The following is a 19189-nucleotide window of genomic DNA, read 5'->3' on the forward strand; positions in this document are numbered from 1 at the left end:
ATCTCAGTGGAGGTAACACAATTGCATGAAATGTAGATCAGTTGCAAAACTTGCCCTTCATGATATATTTTTCTTCAATCTTTCTTTGAAGCTTTCCAGTTAAACATTCAACCTTTATAAACAGATTAGTAACATTCCACTTTGAAAGAACCCAAATATAAAATGACTGTAACCAGCATCAATTAAGCAAAACAAATGTGGAGATGAGAATATGGAACATGTCACAGTTCTGAACACATACAGAAGCTCATATTTATAGTTATATTCAAAAAAGAGCATCATATGTTTACATATTCAATAGTTTGATTTCAGGGGAAAAAGAAGTATTTACAAATTAAATGCAGAGGCTATTTTTCTTTTTTCTAAAACCATGCTTCTCCCTTTATTTACATAAAAGACTCAATGGTTGGAACATATGGTGCTCAGCCAAACTGGTGGCAAAATCACGGTGTGAACACCTTTCTTTGAAATTATGAGAAACACAAGAAGAAAAATTCTCTGTTAATGGGTAATCACAGTACAGTACATCTCCTAAAATTACTTGAACCAGAAAAGGCCTGTATTTCTGACAATATTTGGCTTATACAGAAGAAATCTCTTATTCAAAATTTATGGGTATACTCTAGTTTAATGAACATGAATTTAACCACATATATAACCCTGCAGTTAATAGTTTTCAGGAAAATCAAGCACCATGCTGAAAACATATCCCAAGTGCACAATTAGCACAAATTACTCCAATGTTCATAAACTGAAACTATTTGTGCCTGTAATTAAAAAATAGAAACCATGTTTCATCCTAGGATTTAGAAAAAAATTGCAAATTTATTTTAGGTTAGTATAAAATCTCTGAAGCAAAGTGAAAAAATGTTTTTTTCTCCCCTCTGGAAACACTTGCATTACAGACAGAGCCAACAGGTTTTTTCACCCCATTAAAAAACCATTAATTTCTGTACATTTGGTGTGCTCAGCCCTTTCCTAGCAGCAGTACCTGAGGCAGGGGATTTGCTCCGACGTGAAGGTCCTGGGCTTTTGGATGCAGCGTGCCTCATGGCAGAGGAGCGGGAGTAAGACTTCATAACACGACATTCTACAAAGCAAGCAAACTCTCTGTCAAGGGTCTGGACAACAGTTCCATGCACAGGCTCCCTCCACACACCACCATGGCTGTTTGCTATCCAGAAAATGACCAGCACTTTGTAAACATCTTTGCCCAGCTCAGTCACACAGAGCATCTCACAACTCTAACCTGCTCACCACAACCTGTTTGAGCTACTCAGTGCTGTAAGTGACACTGCAGACAATATTTCTTCATGTCTTGGGGCTGGATTATTACTACAATTTGAGTTTGTACATAAGCTGATGCCAAGGTTCTTGCAGAGATGGCACTTCCATACAGGGCAACTGCACAGCCAGCACTATTTCCCTTCTTTTTCAAGAAACTGATGCTGTGACCAATTTTTGAACAGGTAAAAAATGCTTGTTGTTTCCAGAAGGCTGAAACAATAGATTACTGTCATTTACCATCAGCTATATATCACTAAATAACAACCTCAATGGGAAAGGAATCAATGAGCACACGTGCACTGACATTTTGGAAACATTTTAATTCCTACAGTTAGCATCGTTAGCAAATCACTCCAAATGGGATCATAAATTTCTCTCCTTATTTTGTCCCTGATGCCAATGTCATCATCAGGATGCCATGTCGTCATAAAAAAAGTAAGTTGAGCTGCATGCCCTACCAGTCATGTACATAACCTGCTTTTATCCATTAAGACCCCCAGAGGAAGCAGGGACCACCAAAGCTGAAGAGATAAAGGAAAGAAAGAGATAAAGGCAAGGAAATGAGCTCAACTATTCTGTGCCTTGTGTAATGGGAAAAGTAGATTTGCAGCCTTAAAACCTGCTAGGGAAATTAGGATTATGCCCAGACTGGGATTTACATTGTGAGTCAATACAACCATGCTCTTCCATTCCTTCATAAGAATAAAGTAATTTTTCAGCTGTTAACTATGTTTAAAAAAACCCTTTTGGTCACCCCCACACTAACTGACTCAACATATTCAAGCAGTTCTGGAAAAGCAGCACCCTCGCAGGAACAGCAAGATGACTCTTCCATTCATCCAAATGTACAGGCCAGTGGGTAGATATAAATCTTCTTGCTGCAACTGAGCATTTTGTAATGAAATTATGAAGTGTGTAAAAATTACAGGAACAGGAGGTGCTGCTGTTTTTATTAAAAAAATATAAAATCCTTCATTCACAACCTGAAGCTCCTCTGGAGTAATCTGATTGTTCTTGCCAGGGCAAGTTTTCTTTACCAGAGATTAATTTTTTTCATAAAAGAAAAACAGGCTGTTTCTGCACCTCAAACAATAAAGACAGAAAAAAACTCACATCTAGTAGGACCTGTAGTGACAGAACAAGAGGAATGGTTTTAAACTAAAAAAAAAAAAGGTACAGCTTCAGACTAAATATAAGGAATTCATTTTTTATTGTGCAAGTGGTGAAACACTAGAATAGGGTGCCCAGAGAGGTGGTAGATGTCTCACCCCAGGAAACATTCAAGGTCAGGTTCAATGGAGCAACCTGAATTTATTTTTTTTTTAATATGCTCCTGCTTATTGCCAGGGGTTGGACTAGATGGTCCCTTTAAAGGTCCTTTCCAACCCAACCCATTCTACAGTTCCAGCAACATGGAGGGAAAAAAACCCAGCATATTTATGAATTGATATTCAAAGACAATTCCAAAACTCTCTGGTAGAGGATTGCTTTTTCCTTGAACTTACATGACAGAGTTTTTCTTTACAGAAGAACAACACTCATAAACAAGTTCAATTCACAATCTGCCCAAGGCAGACAGCAGGAACACAGAGTCCCAGTTTGTCTCACCTCCTTCCCTACCCAACATCCCCTATAACCTCACAATATACACAAGGTCAACATTTGGTCTATAGCAGACAAGACTGGAGTGTGTGAATTGTCTGGCAGGATAATTCAAGACTGGAAATGAATGCGGCTGCATACAAGATTTCTCAAAAATCTCGTGAAGAAAGCAATATGGAAATTATCTTATAGCCACAGATGCCGAAAGTGAACATCTTTAACAGATTTTAGATTCACTAGATCCACGAGTGAATTCAATTCTGCTTTCTATGTAATTTTAGGGACATGTCTGTTTTGCAGGAAATTGGATCAGGTTTGTTGGTGCGTTTTAACAGGCTTATGGAATCCAGACAATGGTTTGACAAAACTATTTTACCCCCAGGAAAATGTCTTCCCATGTATATTTTCCTGAATCACACCACTCTTGAGGGCTGAACAGGGGAATGGGATGGAGAATTTCTTATTTCAGTGGGCTCAGGATGTGCAGCCTTACCACTGTGATCCAACACGAAGTCGTCCTGAGCATACCGGTACTTCTCCGGCCCGCACGCGATGAAGACATCGTCATCTCCAAAGAAGTCCTGCAAGCACGTTACCTGGACAAAATAAACACATGCAGCACTTTCAAAACTAAATCTTGAGTTAGGCAGCAACAGTTCATAGGTTTGTATTCAGCTTCTCACAGTGATACCATAATGTTCAGCTGTAATGACAGAAGCATTCTGTCGTTACACAATACTTCAGCTCTCCAGTGGTGCAGGAAACATCAGGGCAAGAATGTAAAATATGACTGCCCCTTACCTCCAAAAACTCCTACTATTAGCACCTGTATTTTTGCTTATAGTTACATAAGCACACTGATGACGTTTGCTATAATTACATACATATTGCTTTGACAGGAACATCTGAAAACACTATTGAAATATCAAAGCTTCTTGTATTAAGAATACATTAATTGCTTTTGGGAAGATCTGTTGAGTTAAAGTGATTGCATCTGCAAATTGGTTTTTTCTTTATGTTCTGAGGCATTTTAATGTCCTGTCAAAAAAAAAAAAAAAAAAAAAAAGAAATAATTCCCCTTTTTATTAAAACGTATTTCATATTCCAGAAAATAAAAAAATAGAGTCCCTTCCATGCTCTTTGCAGTTGTCTGTTCTTAATTATCCGAGTAATATTGCTACTTGGATAATGATGTTATGCAAGTAATGTATGTCAAGAAGGATCGGGATATCAGAAGGAAAAGATGGTTTAAAAACACAAAACCAAAGGCCTTAAAAAAATCTCCACCCTCAAAAGTCAATAAAAATCCCCTTGTGAGGGAATAAGTGTCTGCTTTAAAAACAGTTAAAACCAAAAAAGCCACAACAAGAAAATCCTCTGAGGCCATTTTAATTCCCTTGTGAGGGAAACAAGTGTTTGCAGGTAGCAAGCTATTTTTTCTAGACGTAAACGGATTAAAATTTTAATGTATAGTTGTTTCTCTTTTTTTCTTAACATTCATGCCCACATGGAATTTAGAAGTAAGAGTCAGAATCATTCGGTAAAGCCATGAAATCAAAGTAATACAAAAATCTGCTTTTAGAGAAACCAGCTTTTTTTTTTTTTTCCCTTCCCAGATACCTGTCAAGACCATTTGCATATTTCACCCAGTGTGATAATAGTAAACATTGGCAGAAGTACAGGGAGGGGTCTCTGGTGCCTGCAGTATTCCAGAGCCACTCGGACGGGGGATAAAACCGAGCTCTCTGCGGGAGCTCCGGCGCAGGGCATTCCCCACCAGCAATGCAGTTGTCATGGCAGCTCCCCCAGGAGAGCAGCCAGATCCACAGCATTTGTGTCACTGTGCTATGCAGCCAAAGGGCCACAGCCAGCACCAAAATCCTTTTATTGTCACCCTTACTGAGGCCATGACAGTTTGCTCTCATTGATGAGAGAGATTTTCAGCTCTGGCTGAAACTGCTGCTTTTAGTTAACCAGAGGCACCAAAAATTTGATTCAAAAGGCTGCAACTTCTCAAATTTAAGAGAAGTTTTGCTAACTTGGGATTTATTCCTCTCTGCTTAATAGCCAAGAGGACTCATCATTTCCACAGGTTTCCGGAATCCAGCAACCGAGCCAACAGGAAAAGCTGTGAGAAAGCTCCCAGAACACATCACACACATTCAGGACACAGCAGCACTGGCAGGACATGGGCACAGATGTTCTGCGAGGTGCAAGCTCACACTCAAAGCCCCTAAACCTGTGAGCCACTTCCAAAACCTCTACCTGCTCACCACTGCCCCGATGCCCTTGCAGTGCTGTTTCAAGCAGGTTGGAGTTAAATGCTGTGTTTTGGCAGTGCCTAAAATTAATCTTTCTGTTCTGATTGAAAGCCTCACCTTACCTCACCCCTTCACCCATGCAGTCTAACATCTGAACTGAGAGTAAGGGAGGAAGGAATGACATATTTGATGTCAGAGTCTGGGAAATACACAGAGGTATAACTGCCAGCTGCAGCGTCCCTTTGTTGTCTGCAGAGCAATTCTACAAAGTAAGGCTCAGATCTGTGCACAAAAGATGACAGGAGCACCCTGAGAAATGCTCCGGAAAATCTGCTGAAAATGGCTACTAGAAAATGGGAATGAATAAAGAATTTTAAGAAATGCATAATTCCCACATATCCTTCCTCACAAGTTCATATAGATAGAGCTTCCCCAGGCAACAGGAGTGATCCTGAGTGCCAGGGATCAGATAAGCTGCTGGAGGTGGAGACACAGCACCTTTATCTTGGAGTTCAGGCTGATGCCAGCCTCTGCCTGCTCACCCAGGGCATGCCTGACCTGTGTCACTCCCACCTGGCAGTCACACACCAGGACAGATTGCTGTAAAAAGTATTCACCCTACTGCAAAAGGTGTTCATTACAATTATAACTGAATGCCAGATAAACACAGCTATGAGAAAGCTTTACTCAGATGCTCATTATGGTCCAGCAGGGAATGCTCAAAGCCCCCCCTTCTCCCCAGAAATAATCCAGACTGGCTACACATAAAATACACGAGAATGAAAAAATATTGAACAAGTGTATGCAACGAAGAATGAAGACCTGCTAGAATTTACCACCCCACATTATGGGTGAGGAAAGAATTTTTAAAACTAAATTAATGGAAATGCATTTTTCTGAAAGTACAACTTAATAGTTATTTTTCTATGCTTTTATTGTAATAAAGTCAATGGAACATCTCACAAGGTGCAAAGTGATGTTAAAATGAAGTCTCCATCTCCTACAGAATTAAAACTAATGTATACACAGAAATTATTGATAAAAGCTTTTTGCTCGGTGTTAAAAAAAAATAAGTTGAAATTTTGAACTTGTTTGCATGCGATTTTGAAAGCTGCAAATCCACCGTGGTCTAACTGCAAATCACATAATTTCACTCCAAGGAATATCCAAACTTAGGTCACGGGAGGGGGGAGTTTTATTATTTTAATCAGGATGCAATCAGTTTAGAAATTTATAAACAAAGAATTTTGAAAATTTTTTTTTAAAGTTTCATTAGCAGTGGAATCTGTGCATATGAATAGGATGTCAGGTATTTCAGAAAGTTAGGGACCAATATCTAGTTTATCAAACCAGTGTACGACAGCACTGCTGCTCTTCCCACTATCCATCCATAGTCTTACCCATTCTTTGTTTTGTCACACTTAGTGATAAAACCTCTTTTCTGTTGACTTTGCATGTTTCAATTAACATGTTTATTTTTATTTATTTCTAAATACAACACCCTTTCCCAGACAAACATCGCCTGTGACCTGGTAACTCCACTGCTTTCCTTTTCTTTAAAACAAGAAATGACTCATTGGTGCTCCTCTGACAACTCAAGGCTGCTCAGGTTGCCTTGCTGCACTGCTTTTCTTCAAAATATGTTTTTACACAGAGCAGAGTGGAGAATGTGTAAGACTGGATTGGATATGTACTCAGTCTTTTCCTCAGAATCCTTTCACTTGCATTCTCTCCACAGTTTCCTGAGACCATGTGCAAACCACTCAGGGCATCCCTGACGGGCTCAAAAAAGACCCCAACTGAAGGAATGAAATCTTGAGACACTGGATGAAGTTTCTGACAAACACAAAGGCTTCTCTCACAGAGGTAAATATGACTAAAACCACACTGTGTTATAGGAGTCTCCTGACTAACAAAAGCTTGCAAGACAATTAGTAGTCAAAGCGCTGCAAAATCACACAGCTAAAAGCACAAAAATTGTGGTTTAAATGCAGAAAAAACCCCACAAACATGGGGTGTTGGAAAAGAAGGGAGAAAACCACATCTCTTTGAAAAATCAAATTCCTGATCCACTGCTGTCTACCAGTGCAGTGCTTCAATGTCACACAGATGTCATATTTACCTTCCAAAATAGGCTTATGTCTCTGACAAATATTTTAAACCAGAGAAGTTTGCTCTTTCCAAAGAAATACTTCTTCAGTCAGATCAAGCCACTGGATTAGAATATACAACTTGTCATCCATATGGAAATCCTTTTCCCCTTAACACCGCACATGCCTTGAAATGTGATTTACATCAAATCCCTGCTCCCACCTCTTCTGAGAAACAGAAGATACATTCCCCTCCAGAAAAAAAAAAAAATAATAATGATCAATCATTTATAAATAGATTTCATAATGTTTTTATTGATTGTCCTTTATGATGAAGATACAATGGACAAAAGTTGAAATAAATAGATGAACGCTTATCTATAAAATATTTTTCCTTCAATCTCCAGAAGAAAAATACTTTAAAAAAAAAAAAAAAAAAGAAAAAGAGAGAGAGAGAGACTGGAGCCAAGAAGGTTTTATAAACACTTGAAAAATTCCTGGAAATTCAAATTCCCTGAAATCTTTAGCACTAAACAGAGTTCTGTGATCATATATCAACAGCCCCCAGCCAGGAGCTTGCTGGGTAAATTTTGTTTATTCCAGCTCTACATATGTGCTTCATTTTAATCATAGAAGGAAGGGCTATAAACACAAATAGTTTGGCTTAATTTAGTATGTCTGATTCCATTTAAGTAATCAGCAACAGGACTGCACAGTTTAAGCCTGAAGAGCCACACCCTCTGTCTGGGGAAAGCTTCTCTGGATGAAAAATTCTCAGCAGCAGCTGAAAATGGACCTAAAACATCAAAACTAGAAAAGATATGAGAGGTTTGTATTTGTATATTTTTAACAATGGAAGAAATATTTCTATCTATTGACTATAAAACAGGATACGGTGTAAATATTTTTAAAATGAAGCAGAGAACACAGGAGACAAGAGGAAAACTAGAAAAACTGGCATGCACAGTAACAGCCGGATTTGTGAATGCATTTTCAGCTCAGCAGCTGAGACAGGCATTTGAGGCTGAAATTCTTCAAGGACTGCAGTGAGGGTTTGTTTTTTTTTTCCCTATGAATTGCTGAAAAAAGATGTGAACAATTTTTAAACGTCAGCATGACAAATCTAGATACAACCTCCCTGCTAGTGCCTTAAGTGTGAGGGGTCTCCACATTTCTTATGGGAAATGCTGTTCCTCTTACTGGGGCAGGTTATAACTGTGCTGCCCTGCCAGTTCTGCCCTTTGCCCTTGCATAAAGTTTTTTTCTGAGTAAGTAAAAGTCAAATATTTGTCTATTTTACCAGTCAAGTCATATTTGCAGTCACCATTTTTGTTTCTCCTTTTGAAATACTTTTAGCACTGCCACTTCCTCTTCACTGCCATTCAGCCTTATTAAAATTCTTGCAGTGTTTCCTGAAGCTGCCAGCCTTTACATTTCCAGGGTTTATGTGTGTCCTATGGTGCAAAACGCAAGGAAAGCACTCCTGCAGAAACAGGTCAGTTGTCTGTCTGCTGCTTCAGCTCCATCACCAACAGGAGCAGGCTTAACTTTCAAAAGGAATTTTCCTCTGGGCAGCCTCGGGAACTCAAAAAGGAAGGTGAAAAGGGCATTCCCACCCCTCCCTACTGAGTACCGTGATTTTCACACAGGATATTTTACCTTGCAAAATTCCCCTTGGTTTCTGCTCTTTCTCAGAATAATTTAACCAAGGGAAAGGGGGGTGTGTTTGACCAATATTCTCGACTATTTACTAAGCCATCAATGACCTTCATGACTAACCAAGAGGCACACAGGGAGTTCAGTGCTAAATTATGGCAGCTGTTTGCCTGGTTATCCTGAGTCATGTTTCCTGACATGTCTTCAGTGAGGGAATAGCCAGATGGGTAGCTAGAATGCATCCAGGAAGGAGAAATACTGAGAAAAGTCAAACCAATGAGACATGACATGCCCTTTAAAAAAAACACTGTAATTCCCAGTATTCCTTTTTTAATTAACAACTTATTCACTTCACAGGGATGACAAAGTGTCAAAGGCAAGTATGCTCAGCAATTTGGAAGCAGGCAAAAAAAGGAAACTGTTCAAGGGCCAGAAGCCCACACTGCACACAAGAACAGCAACAAAACCCACTGCTACATCAGATCTGTAGTAAACCTGGGAAATCAGGTCAAACTGGTAAGATTCCTGCTGGTGTAATGATGAAGCACTTGACACTTGCAAAAGCTTCTGTTCCTCACCAGCTTATGTGTGTCCTCTGTGACAGCTCTACTACAGAATTCCTCTGGGAATTCCCAACGTGCACAAGATTACACAACACCAAGAGAAGGGCAAGCAAACTGCTAACCTCTGACTTAAGGCTTGAAAGGACTCAAATGCTACAGAGGCTGGGCAAATCTGCCCAAAACAGCTTTAGGGGAGGCTGGGGAGCCCTGAAGTCTGAACAGATAAAGCTTGGTAAGACTCTAGACAGCCACACTTTTCCTCCTGGCTGTAGCTATGAGGACTATGCAAGGCATCACAATAACTTCCCCAACAGTCAACTTCCATGAGGTCATTAGCAGACAAGAAGGGACAAAAATCCCTCCTTTGTTCTCTGGAAATAATTGGAATTAGGTCAAATGCCTCTTAATTTTGGAGGCTCAAATGCACAACTATTTTGTCTGCAAGGGAAACGTGAAATCTGGTAACGGATCAGATCATGCAGAATAAATGCAAAAGTATCAACTCTGTTGCAAAATTTAAAATGCATTACTCGATCTTCTGTTATATGACTGTGCATCTTGACCAGCAAAATTACCTCAGATATTAAAGAGCATGTTGAAGGTTCTTTATAGTTACTTTAAGTAATTCACTTGGGTTTTTTTGGTCCACTCTTACTCTAAAAGTCCCTTTTAAACCCATGCCATTGAAAATTTTAAACTTCACTGCAGTCAATGAAATCATTCACATTCATGGAGCTATGCACAACTACAGCTTGGGAAAGGTCTGAGGGCCTCCTCAGCTCTGCTGGACACTGCAATAAACTATGAAATAAATCCGATTTCTAGGTCAGAGCTTCCACAAGACGTCCAATTTACCATCTGAGGTTTGGCATCTTGCATCGTTTTGTCCCATCCTTCAAGTTTAATAAATTCTGTAAGCAGTGACAGAAAAACAAAGTTTTCTGTTTCTAATAATTTGTAAATGTTGAATTTGCCTGCCTTGGACAAAGGGAGCTCGTTAACCTATTTAGGAAAACAGAAAAAAAGAGGGGAAAAAATTGAAACAAAGACCATAATGAGAGCAATTCTTCTAGGCCAGTTTCTTAAATGACTATTTAATCAGTGGCTGTGTCACATAATTACAGTCACCATTAGAAAATGAACCTCTTTTCACTGATACTCCATGACAAGGAACAGCAGTGAGAAAAGGAGAAGACAAGCCCTTCCATCCCACAGGGAATCTAAAGGAGTGAGAAAGGAAACAGAAATGTTAAATCTTTGCCTGCTGCCTGGTAAACAGAAAAAGTCTGGCAGAAAGCCCAGGAAACGCCTATTACAGTATGACAATGCAGAAATACTGAATAAACAGAGTAGTCAGGTCACCACTACTCACACAGCCCCACAGCTGTTGGGAACAGATGACAGAATAGAGCACATCTCACACTTCAGTTTTTAATCTCAATTTCAAAAAGATTTTTGCATATTTTTTTTAACATAAAAATTTCATTCTGAAAATGAACACATGTGGAACTGGAAGATTGCGTTTGGGTGTGATTCAAACACATCATCCTCACTGTAATGGCAGTGACAGGAAGGAAAATAAGCTGTAGGAATATGCATAAGTTAAAGTGAGTTCCTATATGTATCTATTTCTTACAGATTTCCAGTGCAGTAGGACTTTCTGGCAAGGTCTGTTCACCAGTTTTTCCAAAGGGTAAAAGTGATCTGTCTGCAAAATGGCATTTCAAATATCGCACTGATTATCTGCAGCTATTTAGATATCAGAAAATAACAGCTGAAAAGTACTAAAATTCTGAAAAACTTGAATAATTTTGAATCACTCTGTACAACTCATCTGTCTCTATAACACAAAACACCCCTGAACATCCCTTCCCTCAGCCTTATCCACTGCTTCAACAAGAGTTGATAATTTCAGTAGATCAAACAACGAAATTTAATGCCATGCCTCTCACTTTCATGAGTTACACAAAGAAACAGCAGCCTTACTAGACATGCAGTAAGTGGAAATTGGAAACAGAAAACCAGCAAGTGCAGCTTGTGATTGTGAACATAATCCAGTTTGTCTGAAGAGAAAAACAAACAAGAGGATTTCCAGTTACAAGACAAGGATATCTTTGCCCATAGGTGCATTAATCACACCAGCTCACCAGTCAGCATAACAGATTCTCTCCTTAAGTGGCATAACTGGGAAGCCAAAAATAGCACCTGACTTCACACAGCCAACCTTCCATCTCACCATTGAGCAGCTGGGCTAAAAATAAAAGCTACTTGTATTATGAAAGAACATTAAAAGGGCACATATAAGGACAGATATCTGGTTCATCCAATTCAATCAAACCTTACTGATTTAATGACACCTTGTTCCAAAATACAAATGCAGTTAAAATTTAAGTGATACCATTTTTTTTCCCATTAAATCACCTATTCTGCACTATTATAGAAATTGTGCCTTTGGCTAATCACTCTACTTGAAAAACATGGCATCCTCATACTATGAAGAACTTAAAAACCCTGAAAATTATATGGGCAATATTCTATGCCTATATTCTAGTATATTCTATGTACTTTCAGGGGGGTTTTTGGGTCTTTAGGTCAGAAGAGTTTCTGTAGTATTAATATTGCAATCCTAAGTTTCCACTGTTTATGGGCAGACAATTTCTTGGAGACATTACAAAAGCCGCAGCTCTTTAAATGAGAACTGTTTTTCCACAGACAAATAAGAAGTTCAAACTCAGTTTGTGGCCAGTGCAGAAAGAATAAAAGAAAAGGTGTAAATCTGGAAATGTCCTTTGATGACAGGTACAAATAATTTTTCATGAATCTTTAAGCTTTAAATGAGAGATTTATAGCTTTACACTGGAACAGGTTGTTCAGCAAGACTGTGTGCGTCCTATCCCCGGAAAAAAATTCAGGGTCAAGTTGGATGAGGCTTTGAGCAACCTGATCTAGTTGAAGATGTCCCTGCTTATTGCAGAGGGGTTGGATTAGATGACCTTTAAAGGGCCATTCAATTGATAATTCTGTGATTCTGTGTTTGTCCTATAGCTTGAATTGTCCATGCAGGAGCTGCTAAATTATGTTTGCTGCTCAAATTCTATTAAAAAATCAAATTAAATAATTCTATGGCACAAAATATTAGTTGAAATGCATGACTCACTGAAATTAATATGGTTACATAGAGATATAAAAATCTATTGTTCTCCGAGTTCCTGTGTCAAGGGTTTCAATCTTGCAGTCATTTAAAGCTGTTTTTCATAGCACTGCAATAGGAGGGAGAAAAAACTTTAGTTACCCTATAAATTCAAGTTTCTCTCTCTCTCAATTCTGTTCCCTTCATAGATACTGCACTTCACATATCAACAAGCCTTGATAAAATTCATAGAGCTCCACAAAGATTAGAGGGATGTTTTTTCATATGTATTTGAAGTTTTGGTCACTTAACAGTATTTTAGCCCTTAAGACATTTCATTTACTTAAGTGTCCTATTTGTTTCAGCATAACAACAGCTGTACTTGTAACTAAATTTACAATTCTATTTTTATTTACCTGGCAATGCTAACATTTAGCTTGCCATACAGCTAAACAGCGCACACAGCTTTTAACTTGATTCTTGAAGTATCCTCCTCACTTAACTCCAAACTGGAAATGCAGGAAGAAAATTCAGCTCATGGATGTTCTCTCTGTGCAGCTTTTCAAACAATGACATTTTGCAGATAAAAGGACAGAAATCCTGTGTAAAAATACACCCATATACAGTGTGGAGGCATTTTGTGCTCAGCAAATTAACTTCCATGCTTACTCTGCTTTGCCTGTCATGAATTATTGAGATCTGTTGTACTTGCAACTTGTAGGCAAAAACTGGAACAGCTGCGCTGGACTAGGGGCATCAAGTAAGAAAAATGAGGACATAACTGATTAATAGAAGGATGAGAAGCTCCAAACTGTGAAAAAAATTAATGTACCACAGGAAATTGAAACTACTTTTTATCTGGCTTTCAAAGATCCAATTGAATCTCATTAGCTCTCAACTTCAACCAATATTACTTCCAAGTCTGCTGCTGCTGCTTCTGAATTGCTTTAATAAGCTGATAAACAGATGTAAAAGACATCTGAAGACATGGAAACATTTTTGATTTCACGTTCAGACAGCAAATGTATTACAAATACACTTTAGGTACTGACAAAAGAATGGATGCATCACTACTGTCAGGCCAGAAGAAAAGGTGTCTCTGAGTTTCTCCTTAAAACAAAACCCAACAAAATGCCACACACACTTCTTCTTAATATCTGGAAATCTCAGTTCTTCCTTTGAACAAACATCCACAACTTCAGGAAGAAGAGCAAAATGGATGCCCACCCAAAGCCCAGAAACACAGAAGCAAACCCCTGCCCAATTCCCCAGCTCATTTAAGAGCAGAAAAAAGAGGTGCTAAACCTAATTTATCAGTCAGTTGACTTTTGGGGCGTCTTTTGAGGCTTGTTTTAAAATCACACCACAATAATTTCATTGCCATACTGCTATTAGAAGATTGGAACTCAGCTTTGGTGAGTTAGGCAGAAGATTTAGGTGACTCAGTACTTTTTCTTTTCTCAGTTAAATGCTGACTCAGTGTGGGTTTTTCTTTAGTTGAAGAGTGAGTAGATCAGAAGGTAAAGGATGCTTAGAGGACCATAATTCAGCAATAGGCTGCTAAATATTAAAAGCCTCTAAAGTAGTCTGGATGACTGTTTCTGCTGAGCCACAGCATGAGAAATACTGCTGAACACTGGAAACATCTGGGTAGCATCACTGTTTTATGGACTCCTGTATCAATCATATCAGAGGTGCTTTTGAGATGCATCAGGAAGTTCATCCCATTTTGAAACGATTAGCTCAGAAATCATTAATTCTATCTGGAAATAAATTTTCAGAGACTTGAAACAAGACATCATAGATTGCTACTGAAGATACATTTCAAAACCTTTTTTTTCCCCTCCTTTTTTAAAATAAGAAACTTTAAAAATATATTCCAGGCTTCCTCCTTCTGTAAAGACACTGAATTATGAAGCACAGATTGGAGCAAACACAATCATAAAACCATAATATAAGTAACACTGAAACTCAACACTGAAGGCTCTGCTCAGAAAGTAATGCTGGCACCCTTAAAGAATTTTTCACTTTCTTCCACTTACATCTGGCAGTACTTGAATCCAAACATTCTTCCAAACTCCTACCACTCATTGAAGAGCAAATATTCCTTGCATTTACACAGAATTATATATTTATTCCTTGTAATACAAACCTCCTTTGACGCATAAAGTCAATTTATATAATGGGAGGCCCAATGCAAAATTTGGATTTGTACAATATTGAGATTCTGGCTGACCAAACCTTTTCAGTGGTTTGGCAAAAGCTATTTTTTTTCCAAAATTCTATTCAAGTTAACTACTGCTAAGCTGCTAAACTGACAGTCTCCCAAGTTTCTGCTTTTCCAATAATAAAGTCAGAGTTCACTAAATGTATTTTTTATTTGAGGGCTGCTTTTTCAATTAACCCTTTTCCCTCTATCTAAAAAGCACTTTAGAAGCATGAATACGTTACTGAAAGGCATTTAAATACAGTAAAAAAATGTGAATTGGGGTACACTTTTTGTTAATTTCAGGGGGTTTTTTCTTGTTAAATCACCCCTTCATGAAGCACCTCATCATACTTTATCTACAGGATGCTGGATGCCCCATGTATCAGACCTCATTATTTTCACTGCATTGATTATATTTTTTTCACAGACAGAAAACCAACAAATGTAGCAGTAGGATCTCTTCACATTCCAAGTCATATCGTGTACAAAGCCAGCTAGTCTAGAAATCAGGGATCACCTACTTCTGGTTAAATAAGCTAAGACGAACAACAAGCAAAACGTCACCTGCTTCAAGCTAAAAACTAAGACCAGGCTATGGAAATGGAAAAAAAAGTTATACATGTCATTAATGAAAAAAAATTATGTTCCTGTATCAGCAAGAGCAGTTATGAAATAGTTTTGTGGTGCTGCTAGAGCATTCTGTGGAGATTTTTTTCTGTTTAAATAGTTCTCTGTAGCATCTTTATGTATCCATCAAATCTGTTTTCAGTTTTGATGAAAGAGGATTTTCAGAAACTGCATATATAGATAAAAAAATGCAAACTATGTTTCAGCTTACAACAAAACTGGGAACAGACGAGGGCTGCAATGCTGCACAGCTCGTGATAGGAGGGTGCTCCTTGTGTTCCTGATCCTAAGCTGGTCTGTGGCATTTAAGAACAGCAAGTGCAGCCTCAGCAAGTGAACTGCATTGTTGTTTTGCACAGAATTAGAAGCTACTGTAGCTGCAATGTCTCTCTGGTAGCTTTAATTGTGTTTCCATCACAGCTCTCAACAAGTGGAATTAATCAAGGTCCAGCTCAGTGTGGCCAAACCAAGCTGCAGCACTGATGCTTTTGCTGCATACTGCAGTTTAAAGGGAATGATACCAAAATGTTCCATCTGGATCAAAATACACCTATGGTTGCAGCTGATGGAAATACCTATGCAAGTAACTCATGAATACTTGGATTACAGGGTTTTTTCATTACCATCATCAGGATTAATTTGCAAAACACACCAAAAAATTTTTCCAAATTCCCTCTTTGTTTCCCTAAAAACAATGTCCTCACCAAGACTAAGCATCATAAGATCACAACATAAAGAGCCTAAAGGGGTATTTAAATAGCTTTAAAAATTATTCTGTAATAAGAATGCTCCATGCAGAAGGGAGGTCTGTAGCACAGCCCCTTCTGCAGCCTGCACCTGGGCTTGCTGAGGCAGATAAAAGCACACACTGCAGACCAGAGTCTGCTTGCAACACAACAGAATAAAAGGAATAGGCAGCCCCTTGATACCTCAAGAACACAACTGCATGCAGCCAGCAGCAGCACCAGCTAATGTTCAGTAGCACATCAGCAGCAAGTACTGAATTTGCTCACAACTACACAGGCTTGGAAGCAAATACTGCATGGGTTGTCCTTGCCACACACTTCTGACCACAAATACAACACAGCACCATGGCACCAGACAAAACTCGTGTTTTCTGCAGCCAGCTCAAGATTTCTTTGGTTTCAGCTGCACAAAGTACACAACAAGTCTGGAGAAGCATCATCATCTAAACACACAGAGGGATTTGTCTTTTGTCTTCCTGCTAACTTCCATTACCCATATGGCTTAATACAAACTTAATTGTCTGAGCCTGAAGAAACTGATTAAAAAAAAAAACAAAACAAAAACCAACCAAACAACAAACCAAACCATTTTACTAAGATTTTGTAGGCACCTTGTGTCAGAAACACCTGAATTCTTGTCACTTATTTCTCCTTAGACCACAAAGAATCACAGTCTGCAAGAGCAGAAAATGCTTCCTTAGGTGTGATTTCTGACATTCTCTTCAAATGCAGGAATATCACCAGCTCTGAGATAATACAGACCATAAAAGGCTAAAGCAGGTTGTTAGAGGTGTCAGAATATCACCTTTGAACCAGTTATACTAAAAGATTCCCTTTACACTTCCTGCTCTTACAAATTCTTCCAGTCAAGAGAATTTCTGTCCACACTGGAATCCCGGATAGAATTTAACCACTCCTACACTTGTTTACAGCAGTACTATTAGCCTTAATCCATTTAACCACTATTGCTACAGCAGAAGGAATAGTTGTGGTGACTACTCCTTCATTACTGAGGTTATTGCTGTCCTTATTCTACTCCCAAGGTCTGAGGCTTTTGCAGATATTCCCCCGTGCTTAAAGAGCTTCCTAAGCAGCTTCTGGGAACATATGTTGTTTTTACTAGCTCTGGGTAGGGTTTCACTGTGTGTGCCAAGCAGACCTCCTTGGGGCCCTGTCAGTGATCAACTGATTCACTGCTCAAAATTAGAACCCAAGCCCAGTTACTTTTGGCAGATTCACTCTGTGAGAGACTCTTGATTTTTGGTCTGTGTTCATCATGTCCAACCATAGTTGTTTGATTTTATTTTACTGTGACATTTTCTCCAGTGGCTTATCAAAAAGGGCTGGCATTCCAGAGCACTCTGGGCAGTGCATTAAGGTGTGCTGCCAGACACCTGCCTGACTTGCAAAGCCTTCCCCAAACAACAATCTGTCTTTGTAGCTCTCTTAAACCAAAAAAAAAAAAAAAAAAAAAAAAAAAAAAGAAAAGAAAAGCTTAGAGAAAAAATTCTAATCCTACAGATCATCTATTTGATATTTACAATAACCTTTTTCAATACAGTTGCAAGTGGAAAGTCTGAGGCATAATAGGCAACGTGGCTCATTCTATTCCCAAAATATGGCCATAATGCTAAAAGGTTTTCTAGAAAGCATATACTGAAGAGATGGAACATTTTTCCACCTTTCTATGAGTCTCCCAAAAAAAAGTATTTCTAGTGGAGACACAGATCCCCCCCCCACCCCCCCCAAGAAAAGATTTTCAAATTATCAGCCATTATACTTTTTTATTCCTAATTAGTTTTTGGAAACCATCTGTTTTCTGTGAACATCATGTTGAAACTGCTGCTTAGAACACCATCTGGAAAAGTGAACTGCAGCTCCAGGAACCCATGGTTCATCCTGCATCTAAGTGCTCCATAGATGTTTCCCTGACAGGCTTTTTTCTTTTGTGGAAAGAAGGCTGTAACAGTATTTTTTGTTATGAAACTCTTTGCTCACTAGTCAAAACAAAAAATGAAACAAAACAAATCAAACAAACAAAAAACCCCACCAAAACCCAAAACTAATAAACAAACAAACAAAAAAACCCCAAATCTTTTGAAATTTCTTGAAATTTTTACACAAATGTTTACATTCAATAGATGGCAGTCATATAATGGTGCTTTAATAAAAAGGAACTCAAGTATCTTAGAAGGACTGAAGGCAGCTGCAGAGCTGCATTAAAGTCTAAAAGTCATTTTTATAATTCCTTTTTTTGCATTTAAGACCGAAATCAGACAAAACACAACAGCTCAGAGCTGTAAGTGAGCAATAGATTCTCTGGACTCATGCTGAGTTTTCTCAGCTCAGTATTTGTCAGTATGGATATTCCTGAGAGCATCTGGAGGTTGCTGTAAAGATACAGCATGAAGTGCCTGTAGTACAAAAATCAAGTTCATTCAAAGTTCTTAGTCCTCCTGGGAAGATTCTTTTCTCTGATTTGGTTGACTTATTTGTAATACTTAGGATAGCTCTAAAACCAGCAGGCTTAAAAAATGAAAACCACTTCCAAAACAACCCACAACACAAGTGCAATCTCCCCCTACACACAGTTACTCATCATATGCTTCATGTTTAATTAACTGCTGTCAACTCAAATTTAAGTTTACACACAGCCCCCAGGAATGTTCAAGTTTTGCCCTGTGCCTCAGCAAGTTACTGCTGTGATAAATCTACACAGGGAAGCAAAAAGCAGTAAGACTCAACAAGAATAGAAAATCAGCAAAATTTAAGATTATAACAGTTATGAAAATAGCACAATTTCAAACATACGCATTTCATCTCCCTCCAAACTCATATTAAAGATGTCAGGAGCATAAATTTAAAACATTTTTAAATTGAGAAGGAATTCTATGCTTTTTAACAAGTATAGAAGTTGAAAAAGTAAACCATATCAATTTTGATATGCCTCACAGGCTATATGCAAAGGTATCTACTCTCAGTCTGTAACAGTGCCACCCTCTTGGCCCTGCAATTCAG

At 38.5% G+C, this 19189-nt stretch overlaps 1 protein-coding gene across 4 annotated transcripts in view; it reads right to left on the reverse strand.

Annotated features, from left to right (window-relative positions):
* Positions 1 to 19189, reverse strand: part of DCLK2 (doublecortin like kinase 2) — a gene marked incomplete at its 5' end in the record, with an annotated part of 83197 nt that overhangs the window by 35671 nt on the left and 28337 nt on the right. For all 4 annotated transcript variants that reach the window (XR_014590106.1, XR_014590107.1, XM_083861541.1 and 1 more), the window contains 2 exons: positions 992 to 1090; positions 3383 to 3485. Coding sequence is in view for 2 of the 4 variants with exons in the window: in XM_083861541.1 (XP_083717667.1) it covers positions 992 to 1090; positions 3383 to 3485 (202 nt within the window). The remainder of the gene's footprint in view (positions 1 to 991; positions 1091 to 3382; positions 3486 to 19189) is intronic.

The sequence above is a fragment of the Zosterops lateralis genome, assembly GCF_965231275.1.
Source record: "Zosterops lateralis genome assembly, chromosome: 5".
In the NCBI taxonomy this organism is placed as follows: Eukaryota; Metazoa; Chordata; class Aves; order Passeriformes; family Zosteropidae; genus Zosterops; species Zosterops lateralis.